The 22,928-nt window shown below is 50.6% G+C and overlaps 1 protein-coding gene and 1 long non-coding RNA gene across 2 annotated transcripts; one reads left to right on the top strand and one right to left on the bottom strand.

The window, feature by feature from the left end:
* Positions 1–1,561: 1,561 nt before the first annotated feature.
* On the bottom strand, positions 1,562–2,955 carry LOC135974138 (uncharacterized). Its single transcript, XR_010591327.1, has 2 exons — positions 2,823–2,955; positions 1,562–1,754 (listed from the first exon to the last, which is right to left on the bottom strand). It is a non-coding gene; the product is annotated as an uncharacterized LOC135974138 (long non-coding RNA).
* Positions 2,823–15,718, top strand: LOC135974137 (serine/arginine repetitive matrix protein 2-like). The gene is made up of 2 exons (XM_065560797.1): positions 2,823–11,386; positions 13,529–15,718. The coding sequence occupies exon 1, from the start codon at positions 5,546–5,548 to the stop codon at positions 7,985–7,987; it is 2,442 nt and encodes an 813-aa protein (XP_065416869.1). The 5' UTR covers positions 2,823–5,545; the 3' UTR covers positions 7,988–11,386; positions 13,529–15,718.
* The last annotated feature ends 7,210 nt before the right edge of the window (positions 15,719–22,928 follow it).

Raw genomic sequence — 22,928 nt, forward strand, 5'->3', positions numbered from 1 at the left:
GACTAGATGACCTCCTGAGGTCCCTTCCAACCCTGATATTCTAGGCTTGTGGCCAGAAGCAACCCTTCTAATGCTATTTGACTTGAATGAAATGTGTGGTCTTAATTCATTAAAGTCCTGGTCCAGTGTTCGCAACACTTGGAATTGGAGGGGTTGACCAGGAAATGAATTGGATCTGCATGGGGATTTGAGAATATAGTAGGTCAATGTTGTGTAACGCTGGCAGGGTTGCATAGGAAAACTTGCACTGCCACTGCCCTTGTAACTATCTAGTATTTTCATGTGTGCTGAAATCACCCTTTAAACTGGAAAGCTGTGCATGTGGAGGTTTTGTGGCAAATGTTTTTTAGGAGAGATGAGGTAGGATATATTAGAACTTGTTAAGGTCTTATGTTAAACCTAACTTACTAGAAACGCTCCCCCCAAACTTCTTCCCTGGATTGAGCCTGTGATGTGCCCCACTCCTCTACCAGGTCTTGGCATAACCATCTGCCCCTGGATTTCTCAAACGTGGTTGTGAGGTTATTATGTGGGGGGTTGCGAGCTGTTAGCCTCTACCCCAAACCCCACTTTGCCTCCAGCATTTGTAATGGTGTTAAATATATAAAAAGGGTGTTTTTAATTTATGGGGGGGGTCACACTCAGAGGCTTGCTGTGTGAAAGGGGTCACCAGTACAAAAGTTTGAGAACCACTAGCCAATCGATAATAGGACAAATGATGACCACACTTGGGGTGGGGAGGGGAGAATAATTACCCCCATTTAAATGGTCCACTGCCAAGCAACTGGGGGTAAGATTGTAACTGTGGGAAGTGAGGAAGGATCATCTCTTCCACACAAGTTCAGAGCGCTTTGATCGATGTGAGGGCTTAATTGCTGAGGGAATGAACATATGTTGTCCCTCAAAGCAGCCTACACATGGGATAGTATGCTCTTTTGGTGCAGTTACAGTTGTAACTAGCACAGTTTAAGGATATTTAAGGTAATATTACTCCTACATAAAGTACAGATTCAGTATCTGAAGCTGTTTTTGTTTCTTCACAAAAATGCTAATTTAGTAGTGTTTATAATGAATTTGAGTGAATGTAGCACTGGAAGCAAACTAGAGTTACAAGATAATCAATTACCATTTATAAAACAATCCTCAATTGTTTTAGTTGCCTAACACTTTCTATTGTAAGTCTTTTGTGACTTCTCATACCTCTGTTTACATTGGGCTTCTAAAACGTACCCAGGAGAATGTCCTCCAGCTAAAGTGCCTTTTCTTTTTGCATGCAGAGGTGTAGCCATGTTAGTCCCAGGATATTAGAAAGACAGGTGGGTGAGGTAATATCTTACTGGAGAAAACTTCTGTTGGTGAGAGAAGCTACAAAGAGCTCTTCTTCAGGTCTGGGAAAAGGTACTGTCACAGCTAAAAGACAAGATTGAACAGACTTTAACATAAGTAGGCACATTCTAACAGGGACCACTATGGGTGAAATGACAAGCACTATGTTCTTGAATTAAACTCTCAGAAACATGACAACCAAACCATGACCTGTGAGTGAATGCTTTTCACAAACCAATCATTCTATATTTGACTTGTCAGTCATTCTCAAAGGAAACCTGCACAACACCTTCAAACTATGAGCTTGGGAGCTTAAATTCATGTCTCTGCTAGACACTGAACAGACACTCGATTTAACTTATTACTACAGTCTGTAACCCTTAACTCCCCCCACCAATGACTGGAGAGGGGTTAACTGGCCACTTCACCTTAGGGTGACCAGACGTCCCGATTTTATCGGGACCGTCCCGATATTTCCTTGTTTGTCCCGCGTCCCGACCGACGTGCGGTCGGGACAACCGGACAAACAAGGAAATGCCTCGAGCCCGGAAGTGCTTGCGCCCCCCCCCCCCCTGCCCCGACTCCGCCCCCTCCTCCCCCGATTGGCTCCCTCCCCGAATCCCCGCCTCTTCCCCGGGCTCACCATTCCCCCTCCCTCCACAAGCGCTGGAGGGAGGCCCGGGAGACGCAGGGGAAGCGCGGGGCCGGGGTGAGTAACAGTCCGGCCTGGCCCAGTGCAGGCAGGACTCAGTTCGGTGGTTGGGAGAGGAGGGGGGCGACCCGCGGGGCCAGGCGACGGGGGAGGAAGCGGCCATGGCGCTCGGCGGCTCTGGCGCCCCCGAACCCCCCGAGCCGGGGCCTGCAGCAGCGCGTACGCTGGGCCCAGCCCCTGGCTAGGCACGTCTGGGCTGCCCAGCTGGTGCTATCCCGCGGCGGCCCCGGGGCAGAGGCATCGGCAGCCCAGCCCCGTTCGTTCCCCTGCGGGACGGGGGGGCTGGGGCCTGCTGCACCCACTCCGGGGCCGCCGCGGGATAGCACCAGCTGGGCAGCAGCCCAGACGCGACTGGCCAGGGGCTGGGCCCAGCGTACGCGCTGCTGGGTCCCCGCAGCAGGCCCCGGCTCGGGGGGTGCGGGGGCGCCAGAGCCGCAGCCGCCGAGCGCCATGGCCGCTTCTTCCCCCGCGGCAGTGGGAGCTGCAGCAGCGGCTGCTCCCGAGTCCTGCTGCCCGGGGGGGAGAACAGCCGCTGCCTGGCCCCGCGGGCCACCCCCCTCCTCGCCCTACCACCCAACTGAGTCCTGCCTGCAAGGGACCCGGCCGGACTCTCACTACCCCGGCCCCGCGCTTCCCCTGAGTCTCCCGGGCCTCCCTCCAGCGCTTGCGGAGGAAGGTTTTTTTTTTTTTTGGCCCCGCCCCCCGCCACGCCCCCCCACGTCACCCCCCCCCCCCCCCCCGCGTCCCGATATTTGTCTTTGGTGATCTGGTCACCCTACTTCACCTTGAATGGTCCCTTGAATTGTATTCACTACTTATGCTTAATCTGTTCCACCTTGCATTTAGCTGACAGTGCAAGTATATTTCCCAGACCTGAATAAGAGCTCTGTGTAAACTCAGTAGTTCTCACCAGTAGCTAGGGTGACCAGACAGCAAGTGTGAAAAATCGGGACAGGGGGTGGGGGGTAATAGGAGTCTATATATGAAAAAGACCCAAAAATTGCGACTGTCCCTATAAAATCGGGACATCTGGTCACCCTACCAGTAGCAGCTGGTCCAATACAAGATAGGTGAGATCTTTTTGTTTCTAACATGCTGCTGGGAACAACAGTGCTAGAATGATACTGGAAAGACACTACTACTCAACTGTTTCAGAAGGCAGTGCTGTTCTGCTGCTACTAGGCTAAATCATCTGATAGTAGCTTACTGCATTCACCATAGTCTGATCACTATTCCAACCTCAGTATATGCATTCCCTGTTTAAGCTGAAGAAATGTAGGCAGTGCAGTGTTACAGTGGCAGTACAAAGGGACAAACTTGGTGTGATACTTGTGTGGGTTCTCCTCCCCTCCCCCCCAGTCCTGTTAGGGGAAAGAGCAGGCCCAAATAAAATTCAGGGTAAAAGTTAAAACAAGTTATTTGTTATGGAGGTGTCAATCATAGTGCTAGAGTTCTTTTGCATAGAAAATAGTTTAACATCTTATGTATGGGAAGACACAGCATGTTTTACCCACCCTTACAGAACTTTTTGATAGTTTAAATTTAATTGAATTAAAAATAGTTTCTTCAAGAAACTTAGTGTTGTCAGAACTCTTGTCTTGAATTAATCTATGCTGTTACCCATTGATTCTCAAACTTTTGTACTGGTGACCCCTTTCACATAGCAAGCCTCTGAGTGCGACATTCTTCCCCCCCCCCCAATATAAACTAAAAACCCTTTTAAATATATTTAACACCATTACAAATGCTGGAGGCAAAGCGGGGTTTGGGGTGGAAGCTGAAAGTTTGACCCCCCCATGTAATAATCTTGTGACCCCATGAGGGGTCCTGACCCCCAGTTTGAGAACCCCTGCTGTTAACTCCTCAACGTTCTCCCTATAGTTTAATTCACTACATCCAGAAATATCAACACTCAATTTTCCACAATCCTGATTTTCTTTTTTTTTTTTTTAAACATAATTACTAATTCAGGCTGAAATCTTCTAACTTTGCAAGGTCTATAAAATCATGACTGGTGGGGAGACAGTGAATGAGGAAATGTTATTGACTCCTTCACATAACACAAAAACCAGGGGTCACCCAATGAACTTGGACAGCAGGCATAAAACAAAGAGTACTTCACACCATGCACAGTCAGCCTGTAGAACTAATTGCCAGGGATGTTGTGAAGGCCAAAACTATAAGGGGGTTCAAAAAGGAACTAGACAAGCTCAAGGAGGATAGGTGATCTTGGTGTCCCTAACCGCTGGTTGCCAGAAGCTGGGAGTGGATGATGGAATGGATCACTCAATAATCACATGTTCTTTTCTTTATCTTTGAAGCACCTGGCATAGGTCACTCTCAGAAGACAGGATACAGGGCTGGATGGATCATTGGTCTGACCTACTATGTATTTTTATGTCCATACATTTATATATGTCTCTCTATGATCCAGTGAATATAGTAATTAGCACTGCAGCTGCAGGGGGTGATATAGATTTAGACTGTGTAATGAGGGCCTGAAGAGGCAAGCTGCAGCAATGAGTGGGTTTGGGTGCTGGATTCACCACCCAAACCCCAGGCTGCATGTTGTGCTCTAACACTCCCACCTTCCCTCCCCTTCTGGACTCTGCTGTGCTATGTTAATGCACTCTTTAGTATCTAGAGGGTGCTAGGAGGGTCCACCGGGGGCAGTTAGAACACTGCAGCCTGTGTCTTGAGTGGTGAATCCAGCATTTCAAACCCCCTGACATCAGGCTTTCCTCTTCTCAGACCCTCACTGCTCTCTGCAGTGGAGGAGAAGCCAGAGAGGGAATATGACAGCAGAAAGGAGGTCCAGGTCTGAGCCTGGCTAAGGTAATTAAGGACCCTAGGCAGCATAGGAGGGCAGCTTTCCAGGGGTCAATTTATCCCTTCTCCCTGTTTGGGGGGAGGAGACGGGCAGGCCCCCTTCTCCACAGACATAGGAGAGAGGTCCTCATTTGTGGGGGTCCAGCAATCACTTTATATATATATATATATATATAAGCAATCCTAGAAGTGTCAGAGCAAGGTTGGCATCTTTGCTAATTCTTGGGACCAAGCTACCGCTGAAGAAATTTTAGGATTAAGTTTATGCCTCAGCAAGGCTGGCACATAACTTCTTCTTCGAGTGCTTGCTCATATCCATTCCATTAGGTGTGTGCGCGCCGCGTGCACGATCGTCGGAAGATTTTCTACCCTAGCAACACCGGCGGGTCGGCTGTGGAGCCCCCTAGAGTGGCGCCTTCATGGCGCTGAATATATACCCCAGCCGACCCGGCGCCCCCTCAGTTCCTTCTTACCGCCCCTGACGGTCGTTGGAACTGTGGAGCGCTGCTTAGCTGTTCTCCACTCTCCCTAGCTTAGTTAGTCATTCGCAGTTATAGTTATAGTTGTAGTTCTAGTGTTTGTAGTTAAATAGTTTTAAAGTTGTTCTAGTTGTTATTGTAGTTCAGGGGATTAAGGGGGTAGTCTCCCCCTTTCTCCCCCGGCCGCGGGGCCGGGCTCATGCCCAACGCTCCCGGCTTCAAGCAGTGCGCCTCCTGCGCTAAGCCTATGCCCACGAGCGACCCGCACGACTCCTGTTTGAAGTGCCTGGGAGAGTCCCACCAAACAGATAAATGCAAGATCTGTAAGGCCTTCAAACCAAGGACCAAGAAGGAGCGGGACTTTCGGCTCAGGCAACTCCTGATGGAGGCGGCACTTAGCCCGGACACTCCTTCTACGGGCCAGGCTCCGGCGCCTAGCACCTCGGTGCGCAGTGCCCCGGCGGCACCGGCTATGACGACCACGCGAGTGGCGTCAGACAAGCCTCCCCGGCACCGGACCTCGTCGGCACCGCAAGCACAGCAAGTGCCTCGGCGCCGGTCATTATCCCCAGGGCATAAAAAAGCCCATAAGACGGGGACATCCGTGCCGAAGACGCCGGCTCCCCCAGTGCCGGGGGTAGAGCCGCGTCCGCCGGTGGAGCAACGAAAACAGGTGCCTCCAGCACCGTCGACTCCGGCGCCGAGGCCGTTGAGTCCGGTGCAAATAGCGTCTCCACCGAGGCCGGCGGTGATACAGTGTCTCCCGTCGACTCCAGAGACCTTCGCGGCGGCGAGAGACTTAATAGCTCTCACGGAGCCGGCACCGCCCCAACCACCGGCACCGACTGCACCGTTGACTCGCCCGGTCCAGTCGAGAGGGAAACCTGCCTTGATGCGCCCTCCATCACAAGGGCTGGAACCTCGGCACCGATCCAGGTCCCGAAGCAGGTCCCCACGCCGCTCGCAGTCCCGGCACCGAATATCGTCTCGGCACCGGTCGTACTCGCGGCCAAGATCTTCTTCGCGGCACCGCTCTACGTCTTGGCACCGATATGATCGTCGGCACCGATCAACGTCGAGACGTAGTTCTCGGCACCGCTACGGTCGACGCTCGACGTCGAGGGGCCGCTCCCGGCACCGGGCATACTCCAGGTCCTCGTCGAGGTCCAGATCCGACTCCCGGCACCGACGAGGTCATCGGCACCGGTCGCGGTCCCGGCACCGATCGCCGGCACCGCGCAGAGATAGATCATCTCCGGACCGGCACCGTGCGGCACCGCAGCCCACGGGGATCGTTTCATCTCTCTCGGCACCGCCATGGCCGTCAAGATCGGTGTCTCGCTCCTCGGAGGACCTGTCGAGATCGGCATACCCCCCTCAAGGGCAGGCCGAGGAACGAAACTTGGGCCATTGGCAGGAGATGGCAGAGGACCACTCTCATGGACCATCTCACTGGTCGTTTTGGACCCCGTGGGCGTACCACCAGGAGCAAGGGGCTCCAATACCATCGACCTCTCGCTCGGGTCACTCGGTCAGAAGGGCCCCAGAATCCACCATCTCTCGGCCTCCGCCAGGAGGCATGGAGGCTTCCGTGTCCACGCCACCCGACACCATGGACCCAAGTGCAGGTGATGCTCCGGCCCAAGAGCAGGGGGATCAGGACCCCCCCTTGGATCCAGTACCACCGGAGGCATCCTCCTCCTCCTCTCCGGATGAGGCAGTGGCGGGCACTTCATGTACGGGTCCCCCTCCGATAGATCTTCGGGCTCACCAGGATCTCCTGCGTAGGATGGCCCGTAATATGGACCTGCAGGCGGAGGAGATAGTGGAGGTGCACGACCCGATCGTGAATATCCTTGGAGCGGATGCCCCATCGAGGGTGGCGTTACCCCTGATCCGCACGATCCAAACGAATGCGGATACGATATGGCAAACTCCTGCCTCTATTCCACCCACAGCGAGAGGGGTGGAAAGGAAATACTTTGTCCCGTCTAAGGACTGTGGGTACTTGTATACCCACCCCCAACCGTGTTCACTGGTGGTGGAATCAGTGAATGCACGAGAGCGCCACGGCCAGCAGGCTGCAGCGCCTAAATCAAAAGAGGCTAAGCGGCTTGATCTGTTTGGCCGTAAGGTTTACTCAGCCGGAGGGCTACAACTTAGAGCGGCGAACCAACAGGCGCTACTGAGCCGCTACAATTTCAACTCCTGGAACTCTATGGGGAAGTTTAAGGAGTTGATTCCCCAAGAGTCCAGGGAAGAGTTTGGAGCCATGGTAGAGGAGGGCAAGAAGGTGGCTCGGACCTCCTTGCAGGCCTCCTTGGACATTGCAGACTCAGCTGCGAGGACCCTGGCTTCGGGTATCGCTATGCGCAGGATCTCCTGGCTTCAGGTTTCGGGTTTGCCTCCGGAGCTGCAGCAAACCCTACAAGATCTCCCCTTTGAGGGTCATGGATTGTTCTCAGATAAGACGGACTCTCGCCTGCAGAGCCTCAAGGACTCGAGAACAATCATGCGCTCCCTGGGGATGCATGTTGTGGGCCCTCAGCGCAGGCCATTTAGGCCGCAGCCTCAGCGCTTCTACCCCCCCCCTGCCTCGTCAGAGACAGGACTCGGCCCGGAGGCGAGGGCGAGGTGGTAGAAGAAGGTGGACCGGCCCTCAACCCGGCCAGAACCAAGGGCCACCTAGACCACCTTCAGGCCCCAGGCAGAACTTTTGAAGGTGCGGTCGAGGACGGCGCCCCAGTCATCCCCCAGGATCCAGCCCCCTCCTTTCGGGATCGCCTCTCCCACTTCCACCGTGCTTGGTCCCTTATAACTTCGGACCGTTGGGTCCTCCGCACGGTGGAGAGGGGATACGCTATCCAGTTTTCTTCAATCCCCCCTCCTCCCCCCCTTCCCCGTCCCTCTTCAGGGACCCTTCTCACGAGCAACTTCTTATTCAGGAGGTTTCTACGCTCCTGGCCATGGGGGCCATAGAGGAGGTTCCGATAGAGTTAAGGGGCAGGGGATTTTATTCCCGTTACTTCCTGATCCCCAAGTCCAAAGGAGGTCTGCGACCCATCTTGGACTTGCGCGGACTCAACAGATTCGTAGTAAAGTTGAAGTTCCGCATGGTCTCTTTGGGGGCCATTATCCCTTCCCTCGATCCTGGAGACTGGTTCGCCGCCCTCGACATGAAAGACGCATACTTTCACATCTCAATTTACCCACCTCACAGACGCTTCCTGCGATTCGTGGTAAACGCGGTGCACTACCAATTTGCAGTCCTTCCCTTCGGCCTATCCTCGGCCCCACGGGTGTTCACGAAATGTATGGCTGTCGTGGCAGCGTACCTTCGTCGACAAGGGATACAGGTGTTCCCGTACCTAGACGACTGGCTGGTACGCGGTCGCACCAAAGAGCAAGTTCAAGCTCACGTCCACATAATAGTGCACACATTCAACGAGTTGGGCATCTTGCTCAACAAGGACAAATCCACTCTGGAACCTACCCAGAGAATAGAATTCATCGGCGCAGTCCTAGACTCCAGACGTGCACAAGCCATCCTGCCAGACAACCGCTTTTGTACCATCACGAGCCTCATTCAAGGGCTCAGGGCCTTCCCAACTACCACGGTGAGGTCGTGCCTCACCCTGCTGGGCCACATGGCTTCCTGCACGTACGTAACCAGGCATGCCAGACTTCGGCTTCGCCCACTCCAGACCTGGGTGTCATCGGTATACCGCCCACATCGGGACAGCCTGAACATGGTGGTCACGGTCCCGAACTCGGTCCTGACCTCCCTCACCTGGTGGCTAGATCACAGTGTGGTTTGCGAGGGGATGCCGTTTCACGCCCCACAACCCTCTCTGCACCTGGTCACAGACGCTTCATCTCTGGGTTGGGGCGCCCATCTCAACGAGCACCATACCCAGGGCCTGTGGACTGCACCCCAACTAGCCCTGCACATCAATGTTCGGGAACTGATGGCGGTGCGCCTGGCGTGCCAGGCATTTCTCAACCTCCTACGTGGCCGCTGTGTGTTAGTTCTCATCGACAACACCACGGCCATGTTTTACATCAACAAGCAAGGAGGAGCACGTTCGTCAATTCTATGCCAAGAGGCCATTCGCCTGTGGGACTTCTGCATCGCCCACTCAATCCACCTCACGGCATCGTTCCTCCCTGGAGTCCAGAACACTCTAGCGGATCGACTCAGCAGGTCCTTCCAGACGCACGAGTGGTCTATCCGTCCGGACATTATACATTCCATCTTCCAGAGGTGGGGGTTTCCCCAGATAGACCTGTTTGCATCCCGAGACAACAGGAAGTGCCACGTGTTCTGCTCCCTGCAAGGTCGAGCTCCAGGCTCCCTCTCGGATGCGTTTCTCCTTCCCTGGAAAGACCACCTGTTTTACACCTTCCCTCCGTTTCCTCTGGTCCACAAGGTACTGCTCAAATTGCGCAGAGACCAGGCACAGGTAATTCTGGTCGCTCCAGCGTGGCCGAGACAACATTGGTACACCACGCTGTTGGAACTCTCGGTTCAGACACCGATCCCGCTTCCATTGTATCCGGATCTCATCACGCAGGACCACGGCCGGCTGCGTCACCCCGACCTGCAATCACTCCACCTCACGGCGTGGCTGCTCCATGGTTCACCCAGGCAGAGCAGCAATGCTCGCACTCTGTTCAACAGATTCTGCTGAGCAGTAGGAAGCCCTCAACACGCACCACGTACCTGGCCAAGTGGAAGCGGTTCTCCTGTTGGTGCGAACAACGAGCCACGTCCCCGTTGCAGGCACCTATTCCTCTCATTTTGGAATATCTCCTCTCCCTAAAGCAGCAGGGGTTGGCGATATCTTCAATTAGAGTTCACCTGGCCGCTATATCGGCCTTTCACCCAGGGGAACTCGCGTCTTCGGTATTCTCTAACCCGATGGTCGTTAGATTCCTCAAGGGCTTAGACCGGATGTACCCACAACAACGTCAGCCCGTTCCGACGTGGGACCTCAACCTGGTTCTCTCCAAGCTCACAGGTCCTCCATTCGAGCCACTGGCCACCTGTTCACTTCTATACCTATCCTGGAAGACAGCCTTCCTCGTAGCCATCACCTCAGCAAGGCGCGTTTCTGAACTCAGGGCGCTTACGTCCGAGCCCCCTTACACAGTTTTCCATAAGGATAAAGTGCAGCTTCGTCCACATCCTGCCTTTCTCCCTAAGGTGGTTTCTCCATTTCATATCAACCAGGATATATTTCTCCCGGTCTTTCACCCTAAACCACATGCTACTCGCCAGGATCAACGTTTGCATTCCCTGGACGTGCGAAGGGCCCTGGCCTTCTATATTGACCGCACAAAGCACTTTAGAAAGACGACGCAACTCTTCGTCGCAGTGGCCGACCGAATGAAAGGCTCACCGGTCTCCTCACAACGCCTATCCTCCTGGATTACGTCTTGCATCCGGACTTGCTATGACCTGGCAGGTGTCTCAGCACCGCACCTCACCGTTCACTCCACGAGGGCCCAAGCCTCCTCGACTGCTTTCCTGGCACATGTTCCGATACAGGACATTTGTAGAGCGGCGGTTTGGTCATCAGTCCACACGTTTACAGCTCACTATGCACTAGTGCAGCAGTCCAGGGACGATGCTGCCTTCGGATCAGCGGTTTTGCACACAGCAATGTCTCACTCCGACCCCACCACCTAAGTTGGGCTTGGGAGTCACCTAATGGAATGGATATGAGCAAGCACTCGAAGAAGAAAAGACGGTTACTCACCGTTGTAACTGTTGTTCTTCGAGATGTGTTGCTCATATCCATTCCAAACCCGCCCCCCGTCCCCACTGTCGGAGTAGCCGGCAAGAAGGAACTGAGGGGGCGCCGGGTCGGCTGGGGTATATATTCAGCGCCATGAAGGCGCCACTCTAGGGGGCTCCACAGCCGACCCGCCGGTGTTGCTAGGGTAGAAAATCTTCCGACGATCGTGCACGCGGCGCGCGCACACACCTAATGGAATGGATATGAGCAACACATCTCGAAGAACAACAGTTACAACGGTGAGTAACCGTCTTTTCTTCAAAGAGTTGTCCTTTCAAAATAGCCCTTTTCCCCCTCTTCTGTCACCCCCCCTTCTGAAGGGGAGTGAGGCCACAAACAAGGACTATAAATGTTGCACCCCTGCTCAGCCTGGCATGTGACGCAGCATAAGAAAAGGTACTAAACTATGGGCTACTATGGTAATGACCATTTTGACCCGGGTTTTGACCTGTAGGTGGGGGTATTCACATAGTTTTGATTGATCAGAAAAACAAAATGCCTTTTCTAGGATCTGAAACTTTTCATAATCACCTTTTGCAAAATCCCTTAGGCATAGTCTGTGGATTCCCAGAGGTTCACAGACCAGAGGTTTAAATCCACTGTGCTATGTCCTCAGTTGCTGCACCTCCCCCCCCCCCCCCCCCCCCCCCCCCCCCACTTGGAAGTGCAGCAGAAATGTTTCCTGCAGATCAGTGAGGCCACAGTCCCCTGACAGGTAACTTTGTGGGAATAACATTTAAGCCACCCTTTAGCAGCAGAATTATATCATTCGCAAGCTGGAAAAATGCTGTCCCAAACCATGTGAGTAGAACTGATGGTACCCCTAAAAACACATAGACCACAAATGAGTATCCTTGTCCTAACCCCACCATGCTTCCAAAAATGACTTATTACTTGCTAGGATATAAAAAAAAAGACTCCACCCAGCATAGGCAGGGTTTCTATTATTCTCTCTGCACCAGACATACTGGAAACATGATGGAAATGCAGGCAAATTGATCAGCTGTATCAGGTAACCAAATCAAGGAAATCTGCATGCCTCCACCTATCAACACATTTCTGTGGTCACTGATCTCTCAACCTAGGACTTCCTGAATTCTTTGATTCCCCTCATGCTTCTTTGTATCTGAGGATAACCCTTGGAAGTGGTATAGGGAGCAAACCAGGGCATGTGACCCAGTAAAACTCCTTCCCTGCGCCCCTCTTACTTCAGGGCAGGTAGTACTTTAGTATAGCCCTTTTCAGGACACACTCTATCCCCCAGCCAGTTCAGTGGTATACCCATTCTGACCCACAACAAGGTATGGTTCTCACAGTCCTGACCCATGGGCAAGGACCAAGTTATGCTAAGCTTATGAACAGTGTTGTCAAGTCTCACGATATTTGGTGGTGGTTCTTCAAGTGCTTGCTCATATCAATTCCAAACCCTCCCTCTCTGTTGGAATAGCCAGGAAAAAGGAACTGAGGGGGCGCTGAGTCAGCTGAGGTATATATCCAGTGCCATGAAGGTGCCACTCCAGGGGGCTCCACAGCCTACCCACCAGGTGTTGCTAGGGTAAAAATTCTCTGCTCTCAGTGCCGGAGTCAATGGTGCTGAAGCTGCCAATTGTGCCCCTTGGCATTCCGCTGCGGGACGCGGCTTTGCAGGCGGATCCGGAAAGGGTGGTGCTTCCTGAGGTGGGCCCACCTTTTCCGGTTTCCAGTGCCGTTTCTGGCCAGGCGAGTGAGAGCGGTGTTGGACCAATGATGTCGGCTGCGGTGCTGGGGAACGTCGGTGCCGCGGGTCTCTCTCAGAGTCTAACCGCGGTACTGTTCCTACCACTGAAGCTGTTCCTGCGCATCGAAGCACTCAATGCCAGTTCTTGGCGCGCCGTTGGAGGCTTGAGGGCTAAGAGCCGCCTCCATGAGGAGCTGTCTTAAGCGAAAGTCCTGCTCCTTCTTGGTCCGGGGACGAAAGCTCTTGCAGATCCTGCACTTCTCTGCTTCGTGCAATTCCCCCAGACACTTCAGGCAAGAATCGTGGGGGTCGCCCATTGGCATAGGCTTGGAGCAGGAGCCACAGGGCTTAAAGCCCAGAGCCTTGGCCATGAGCCCAGGCAAAGGATGGGGAGGAGGGAAACCCCTTCCAACCCCACTAATACAAACAACTATAGTAGAACTATAACTATTAACTCTAAAACTATGCTATAATTATCAACTATTAACAAACTATGTAGGAAAAATGCTAGGGAGAGTGGAGAGTAGCAAAGCAAAGCTCCACAGTTCCAACGACCAGCCGACGGCCGTGCATGCAGCACACGCACACCTAATTGGAATGGATATGAGCAACACATCTCAAAGAACAACAGTTACAAAAGTGAGTAACCGTCTTTTCTTTTCAGCACAGTTCCTGGAGTCACATGACAGTCTGGACCTATACATAGAATGCTTCCGCCATCGTGCACAGGCAGAAATTGTGGAAAAACAACATCACTTGCCTCATAACCTAAGTCCTGCAGAACGCAATGCCATCCACAGCCTCAGAAACCACCCTGACATTATCATCAACGAGGCTGATAAAGGAGGTGCTGTTGTCATCATGAACAGGTCAGACTACCAGAAGGAGGCTGCCAGACAACTCTCCAATACCAAATTCTACAGGCCACTTTCCTCAGATCCCACTGAGGAATACACTAAGAAACTGCACCATCTACTCAGGACACTCCCTACACTAACACAGGAACAAATCAACATACCCTTAGAGCCCCGACCGGGGTTATTCTATCTACTACCCAAGATCCACAAACCTGGAAATCCTGGACGCCCCATCATCTCGGGCACTGGCACTCTCACTGAAGGACTGTCTGGATATGTGGACTCCCTACTCAGACCCTACGCTACCAGCACTCCCAGCTATCTCCGTGACACCACAGATTTCCTGAGAAAACTACAATGCATTGGTGACCTCCCAGAAAACACCATCCTAGCCACCATGGATGTAGAGGCTCTCTACACAAACATCCCACACACGGATGGAATACAAGCTGTCAGGAACAGTATCCCTGATGATGTCACAGCACAACTTGTTGCTGAGCTCTGTGACTTTATCCTCACGCACAATTATTTCAAATTTGGTGACAATATATACCCCCAGACCAGTGGCACCGCTATGGGCACCCGCATGGCTCCACAATATGCCAACATTTTTATGGCTGACCTGGAACAACGCTTCCTCAGCTCTCGTCCACTCACGCCCCTTCTCTACCTATGCTACATTGATGACATCTTCATCATCTGGACCCATGGGAAGGAGACCCTGGAAGAATTCCACCATGATTTCAACAGCTTCCACCCCACCGTCAACCTCAGCCTGGACCAATCTACACGGGAGGTCCACTTCCTAGACACCACAGTACAAATAAGTGATGGCCACATTAACACCACCCTATACCGAAAACCCACAGACCGCTACGCCTACCTTCATGCCTCCAGCTTCCACCCCGAACACACCACACGATCCATCGTCTACAGCCAAGCGCTGAGGTACAACCGCATCTGCTCCAACCCCTCAGACAGAGACCAACACCTACAAGGTCTTCACCAAGCATTCTCAAAACTACGATACCCACACAAGGAAATAAAGAAACAAATCAACAGAGCCAGATGTATACCCAGAAGCCTCCTGCTACAAGACAGGCCCAAAAAAGAAACCAACAGAACTCCACTGGCCATCACCTACAGTCCTCAGCTTAAACCTCTCCAACGCATCATCAGTGATCTACAACCCATCCTGGACAATGATCCCTCACTTTCACAGACCTTGGAAGGCAGGCCAGTCCTCGCCCACAGGACAACCCGCCAACCTTAAGCATATTCTCACCAGCAACCACGCACCGCACCATAACAACTCTAACTCAGGAACCAACCCATGCAACAAACCTTGATGCCAACTCTGCCCACATATCTACACCAGCAACACCATCACAGGACCTAACCAGATCAGCTACAACATCATCGGCTCATTCACCTGCACATCCACCCATGTTATATATGCCATCATGTGCCAGCAATGCCCCTCTGGTATGTACATTGGCCAAACTGGACAGTCACTACGCAAGAGGATAAGTGGACACAAGTCAGATATCAGAAATGGCAATATACAAAAACCTGTAGGAGAACACTTCAACCTCCCTGGCCACACAATAGCAGATGTAAAGGTAGCCATCTTACAGCAAAAAAACTTCAGGACCAGACTCCAAAGAGAAACTGCTGACCTCCAGTTCATTTGCAAATTTGACACCATCAGATCAGGATTAAACAAAGACTGTGAATGGCTATCCAACTACAGAAGCAGTTTCTCCTCCCTTGGTGTTCACACCTCAACTGCTAGCAGAGCACCTCACCCTCTCTGATTGAACTAACCTCGTTATCTCCATACTGATTTATACCTGCCTCTGGAAATTTCCATTACTTGCATCTGAAGAAGTGAGGTTCTTACCCACGAAAGCTTATGCTCCCAATATTTCTGTTAGTCTTAAAGGTGCCACAGGACCCTCTGTTGCTTTTTTGATGAATAAAGTAAGTTTCTAGCCCTCATGGTTGCAGAGAAAAGTTTGAAAACGTAACTTGAATGTATTCCAAAAACCAGAAGGCACGTAAAATAACCCAAAATGTATTATTAAAAGTCCTGTAATTTGGTGGGGAGAGCTGATTTATGATTTTTGCATGCTTGACTTTGACCCTATTGAATGAATAACTTGTCTGAAAGACATGAAGAGATCCTCACCCCCTACTCTGGCTCTTTTAAGCTAAGTAAAAGAGCCGATGTAGCACAAAAGGCACTAAAGGCTCCAGTTCGAGACAGGGGAGGATTCTGCCAGAACAGGCACTGAAGAGAGAGCCATAAGGCTGCCTTTCATGGACACCTTGCAAGCTGTTGTGTAGAAAAGTGGTTCTCAACCAGTGGTCTGGGGACCCCTAAGGGGTCACGAGCATATTTCAGGGGGTCCACCAAAATAAACCAGAGAGCAAGGCCGACATTAGACTCAGGGCCCAGGGCAAAAAGCTGAAGCCCGAACCCTGCCACCCAGGGCTGAAAGGCAAAGCCCAAGCAACTTAACTTCATGGGGCCCCCTGTGGTATGGGGCCCTGGGCAATTGCCCATCTTGTTACCCTCAACACCAGCTTTTAATCTACTTGATATGCAGAAAAACAGTTGTTATGGCACTGGTGGGCTATGGAATTTTTATAGCATGTTGGGGGGCCTCAGAAAGAAAAAGGTTGAGGACCCTTGGTGTAGAAGGTGTGCTGGGATAGAAGCATGGCCAACAGCACTATGAAGATTTCAGATAGCTCTATGGCCTATTGGGGCAGCCTGGGATGGCTGCCATTATTTAGGACCCTGGGGATTGTTTAAGTTACACCTGCACCTCTCCAGCCCTGGGAGCAGCCTAGAATCAAGAGGGCACAAAGATGGCCTAAAATCACCATCACAGGAGGAGGCTACTCACCCTGTGCAATAACTGACATTCTTCGAGATGAGTGTCCCTGTGGGTGCTCCACTCCAGGTGTTGGTGTATCCCTGCGCCTTCACTTGGAGATTTTTACAGCAGTACTCATACCGGTCGTGCATGCACAGAGCCCACCTCCCCACCCCCCATTCTGAGTGTACGTTAATAATACGCGTGCACGACTGGTCTCCTCAGTTCCTTCTCTACAATGGAGGCTACCCCAACTCCAAAGTAGAGGGGAAGAGGGACGTCAGTTACTGCACAAGGTGAGTAACCTCCTCTTCTTCTTTGAGAGGTGTCCCTGTGGGTGCTCCACTCCAGGTGACTTAAAAGCAGTGTATCTCAAGTAGGTAGGGCTTCGGATCTGGTAGGAATGCAGTAGATAATACAGCTCTGCCTAATTGTGTATCAGAGAGAGGGCCTTGAGTAAGGGTGTAATGCTTAACAAATGTGTGTTCAGAAGACCAAGTGGCTGCTTTACAGATGTCAGCCAGAGGAACTTTGCATAAAAAAGCGATGGAGGTAGCAACAGATCTAGTGGAGTGAGTTCTGATGCCGGCTGGAGGCATAACTTTCTTTATCTGATAGCACAGTTGGATACACTCAGAAATCCAGTTTGAAAGTCTCTGGGTAGAAATAGGTGTCCCTTTGGAGTGCTCTGCAATAAATAAATAAAGATATCCTATCTCCTAGAACTGGAAGGGACCTTGAAAGGTCATTGAGTCCAGTGCCCCTTGCCTTCACTAGCAGTACTGATTTTTGCCACAGATCCCTAAGTGGCCTCCTCAAGGATTGAACTCACAACCCTGGGTTTAGCAGGACAATGCTCAAACCATTGAGCTATCCCTCCCCCCTTGGAGACAAATAGTCTAGAAGAGTTCCTAAAGGGCTTAATTCTATCCAAATAGATTCATAGATTCTAGGACTGGAAGGGACCTCGAGAGGTCATTGAGTCCAGTCCCCTGCCTTCATGGCAGGACCAAATACTATCTAGACCATCCCTGATAGACAATTATCTAACCTACTTTTAAATATCTCCAGAGATGGAGATTCCACAACCTCCCTAGGCAGTTTATTCCAGTGTTTAACCATCCTGACAGTTAGGAACTTTTTCCTAATGTCCAACCTAAACCTCCCTTGCTGCAGTTTAAGCCCATTGCTTCTTGTTCTATTCTTAGAGGCTAAGGTGAACAAGTTTTCTCCCTCCTCCTTATGACACCCTTTTAGATACCTGAAAACTGCTATCATGTCCCCTCTCAGTCTTCTCTTTTCCAAACTAAACAACCCAATTCTTTCAGCCTTCCTTCATAGGTCATGTTCTCAAGACCTTTAATCATTCTTGTTGCTCTCCTCTGGACCCTCTCCAATTTCTCCACATCTTTCTTGAAATGCGGTGCCCAGAACTGGACACAATACTCCAGTTGAGGCCTAACCAGCGCAGAGTAGAGTGGAAGAATGACTTCTCGTGTCTTGCTCACAACACACCTGTTAATACATCCCAGAATCATGTTTGCTTTTTTTGCAACAGCATCACACTGTTGACTCATATTTAGCTTGTGGTCCACTAGAACCCCTAGATCCCTTTCTGCCGTACTCCTTCCTAGACAGTCTCTTCCCATTCTGTATGTGTGAAACTGATTGTTCCTTCCTAAGTGGAGCACTTTGCATTTGTCTTTGTTAAACTTCATCCTGTTTACCTCAGACCATTTCTCCAATTTGTCCAGATCATTTTGAATTATGACCCTGTCCTCCAAAGCAGTTGCAATCCCTCCCAGTTTGGTATCATCCGCAAACTTAATAAGCGTACTTTCTATGCCAATATCTAAGTTGTTAATGAAGATATTGAACAGAGCCCGTCCCAAAACAGACCCCTGCAGAACCCCACTTGTTTTGTCTTTCCAGCAGGATTGGGAACCATTAATAACAACTCTCTGAGTACGGTTATCCAGCCAATTATGCACCCACCTTATAGTAGCCCCATCTAAATTGTATTTGCCTAGTTTATCGATAAGAATATCATGCGAGACCGTATCAAATGCCTTACTAAAGTCTAGGTATACCACATCCACAGCTTCTCCCTTATCCACAAGGCTCGTTATCCTATCAAAGAAAGCTATCAGATTGATTTGACACAATTTGTTCTTTACAAATCCATGCTGGCTATTCCCTGTCACCTTACCACCTTCCAAGTGTTTGCAGATGATTTCCTTAATTACTTGCTCCATTATCTTCCCTGGCACAGAAGTCTCCCATGACTTTCCGAAGATAATAGCTAGAGGCTCAGATACCTCCTCTATTAGCTCCTTGAGTATTCTAGGATGCATTTCATCAGGCCCGGGTGACTTGCAGGCATCTACCTTTTCTGAGTGATTTTTAACTTGTTCTTTTTTTATTTTATCTGCTAAACCTACCCCCTTCCCATTAGCATTCAGTATGTTAGGCATTCCTTCAGACTTCTCAGTGAAGACCGAAACAAAGAAGTCATTAAGCATCTCTGCCATTTTCAAGTTTCCTGTTACTGTTTCTCCCTCTTCACTGAGCAATGGGCCTACCCTGTCTTTGGTCTTCCTCTTGCTTCCAATGTATTGATAACAAGTCTTCTTGTTTCCCTTTATTCCCGTAGCTAATTTGAGCTCATTTTGTGCCTTTACCTTTCTAATCTTGCCCCTGCGTTCCTGTGTTATTTGTTTATATTCATCCTTTGTAATCTGTCCTAGTTTCCATTTTTTATATGACTCCTTTTTATTTTTTAGATCATGCAAGATCTCGTGGTTAAGCCAAGGTGGTCTTTTGCTACATTTTCTATCTTTCCTAACCAGCGGAATAGCTTGCTGTTGGGCCCTTAATAGTGTCCCTTTGAAAAACTGCCAACTCTCCTCAGTCGTTTTTCCCCTCAGTCTTGATTCCCATGGGACCTTACCTATCAGATCTCTGAGCTTACCAAAATCCACCTTCCTGAAATCCATTGTCTTTATTTTGCTGTACTCCCTTCTACCCTTCCTTAGAATTTCAAACTCTATGATTTCATGATCACTTTCACCCAAGCTGCCTTCTACTTTCAAATTCTCAATGAGTTCCTCCCTATTTGTTAAAATCAAGTCTAGAACAGCTTCCCCCAGTAGCTTTTTCAACCTTCTGAAATAAAAAGTTGTCTGCAATGCAGTCCAAGAATTTGTTGGATAGTCTGTGCCCCGCTATGTTATTTTCCCAACATATATTTGGATAGTTGAAGTCCCCCATCACCACCAAATCTTGGGCTTTGGATGATTTTGTTAGTTGTTTAAATAAAGCCTCATCCACCTCTTCCACCTGGTTAGGTGGCCTGTAGTAGACCCCTAGCATGACATCACCCTTGTTTTTTACCCCTTTTAGCCTAACCCAGAGACTCTCAACACTTCCGTCTCCTATGTCCATCTCCACCTCAGTCCAAGTGTGTACATTTTTAATATATAAGGCAACACCTCCTCCCTTTTTCCCCTGTCTATCCTTCCTGAGCAAGCTGTACCCATCCACACCAACATTCTAATCATGTGTATTATCCCACCAAGTTTCAGTGATGCCAACAATGTCATAGTTGTATTTATTTATTAGCAGTTCCAGTTCTTCCTGCTTATTACCCATACTTCTCGCATTTGTATATAGGCATCTAAGATACTGGTTCGATCTTGCCTCCCAGTTTTGCCCTGACCCTCCTTTCTCTCTGCCATTATAGCCCACACTCCCTCTTGTTTCCGACCCATCTCCCAGGTCTCCATGTTCCCCACTTACCTGTGGGCTTTGCTCACCTGTCCCCGTCGAACCTAGTTTAAAGTCCTCCTCGCTAGGTTAGCCAGTCTGTGTCCAAATAGGGTCTTTCCTCTCCTCGAAAGGTGAACGCCATCTCTGCCTAGCAGTCCTTCCTCGAATAGCATCCCGTGGTCAAGGAAGCCAAAGCCCTCCTGGCGACACCATCTAGGACACATTGTCCTAGAAGGACAAAGCCCTGCGTACATCTAATGTATGCATTGTGGATTCAAAAGAATTTGCATGTCGTTTAGGAAAGAAGGATGGTAGGTGTATCGGCTCATTGATGTGGAATGATGAATGCACCTTTGGAAGAAATTTGGGGTGTAGTCGGAGAGTAACCTTGTCCTTAAAAAATAGTGTATAAGGTGGGTCTGCCATGAGAGCTGCTATTTCTCCTGCACGTCTGGCAGAGGTGATTGCCACTAAGAATGCTGTTTTCATAGAGAGGTGTCAGAGGGAGCAAGTGGCTGTTGTCAGACGCTCCCGGTGTGGTGCTCTGCTCTGTTCAATGTTGGTATCAATCGGCTGTGTGCCTGTGTTCCCTCTGTGTGCTGCCCCAGCTCTGCGCAGATAGCTGACACAGCAGATTCCAAGAGAACCCCCAATGACCACAGACTCTAGTAAGGTACGAAGGCACGTTGGCCAGGTTTATTGTCAAACGAAGCACAGTAATAGTTCCCTCTAGACTTTACTCTAGAGGACGTACTACGAATATGTATCCCCTGGCAATGGACTCAGCTCAGTCAGTGGTGGGACTTTCCACTGCCCCCTAGGCTGGACAAAGATATCCACTCAGGGATGCATTCTTATACACAGATACAAACAAGTTACACATCACTCCTAACATCGCACTTTGCTAGAACAGCTTAATTAGCAATGCAAAACTGCAACGTGGAAGAAGCGTATACCTTACGTCCAAGCAGATCTAATCGCTTACTGTCCTTGTCGGAAGTGGAGGAGCAGGGAAATTGGTGTTTGTTCTTTTGGTTAACTGCATCTACTACCAACGAGTAAACAGGAATTCCGAGCCCTTGGAAGGAATAAAGTACTTTTGGTCTGCTCTCTTACAGGTAGGCTCTCTTACAGGTAGGCAGGCTTGCAGCCGGGGTTTGCCAAATGGCCTTGGCAGGTTCTAAAAGGGCTGCATTGATAGGTAATGCAATTCTAGAAGAAGAAGAGGGCTGCAGAATGTTGGTTAGCTCATGCTGCTGTTCAGGGACTTCCTCCAGGTTAATTCGTAGTTCATTGGCAACTCTTTTAAACAGGTCTTGAAATTTTGAGAAGCCGTCTGAAGACATCAGGGGAGGAGGAAGCAATGCTTCATCTGGCGGAACAACTGGTTCTACCGGGTTAGAGGCAGGCCGTGCTTGCTCTTGTGGTTGTGACAGGGCTGCCTGGTATTTGGAGTCAGTGGCAGGGTTGTCAGCTGGTGGTACCGTGCCGGTCTCATGCCTAGCTGCAGTGGTATAACAAGTGTGGTCCCAAGTATAATGAGCCCATGGAGCCCAATATTGCCACTGTGGTGGAAAGGACATGGGTGGTGCCATCCAGGGGTTCACGCACCATGAGGCAGGACCCTCGGAGTAGGACAAGGCAGCTTTTCTATGACCTCTCTTGATTGGGGTCCGTGGACGGGAGAGCTGATAAGGTAAAAATTCTCCAAGCAGCCCAGATTCCTCATCACTGGAGGAAAGCTGTGAGGACTTTGCCTGAGGGTATGGCTACACTTTGACTTAAACTAGCCTTCGTAGAACGCAGTAGGGAAAGCGCTGTAGTCTGTCCACACTGACAGCTGACAGCGCAGTGGTGTGGCCACACTAGTAGCTCTTGCAATGGCCATAGAGAGCAGTGCATTGTGTTAGCTATCCCAGCATGCAAGTGGCTGCAACGTGCTTTTCAAATGGGGGTGTGGGGTGGAGTGTGACTGGGAGTGTGTTGTGTGTATGGGGGGAGAGTGGGTTTTTGGGGGGCTGAGAGCATGTCAGCATGCTGCCTTGTAAGTTCAGACAGCAGCAGACCTCCCCCCCCCCCGCCTTTCTCTCACACACACAGCATTCCACAGTAAAGGTTGCTTTGTCTCAGAGCAGATAAGCATGCCGGCTGTCAAACAGAGCTGTCAAAGGGTATATCCAAAACAATGACAAGAGTGGCCACTTGACTTAAGGGGATTATGGGACATTTCTGGAGGCTGAGCAGAGTGCAGTAATGCAACACCTTGTTCACACTGACGCTGGGGTGCTCCAGCGGGGGTGCATCAAACATTATTCTACTCGCCGAGGTGGAGTACCAGGAGCGCTCTAGCCGTGGAGTCAGAGCGCTCTACGTGCCTTGCCAGTGTGGATGGGTAGTGAGCTAGTGCGCCCGGGGCTCCTTTAATGCACTGTAACTCGCAAGTTTAGCCAAGCTCTGAGTGTCCGGAGAGAAGTAGGTGTTAAGTAGAGGTCACTGCAAGATAGGTGACACCAGAAGAGATGTCTTGAGTGTGTGAATTGCAGTGTGTGAATTG

Source organism: Chrysemys picta, chromosome 11 (genome assembly GCF_011386835.1).
Source record: "Chrysemys picta bellii isolate R12L10 chromosome 11, ASM1138683v2, whole genome shotgun sequence".
In the NCBI taxonomy this organism is placed as follows: Eukaryota; Metazoa; Chordata; order Testudines; family Emydidae; genus Chrysemys; species Chrysemys picta.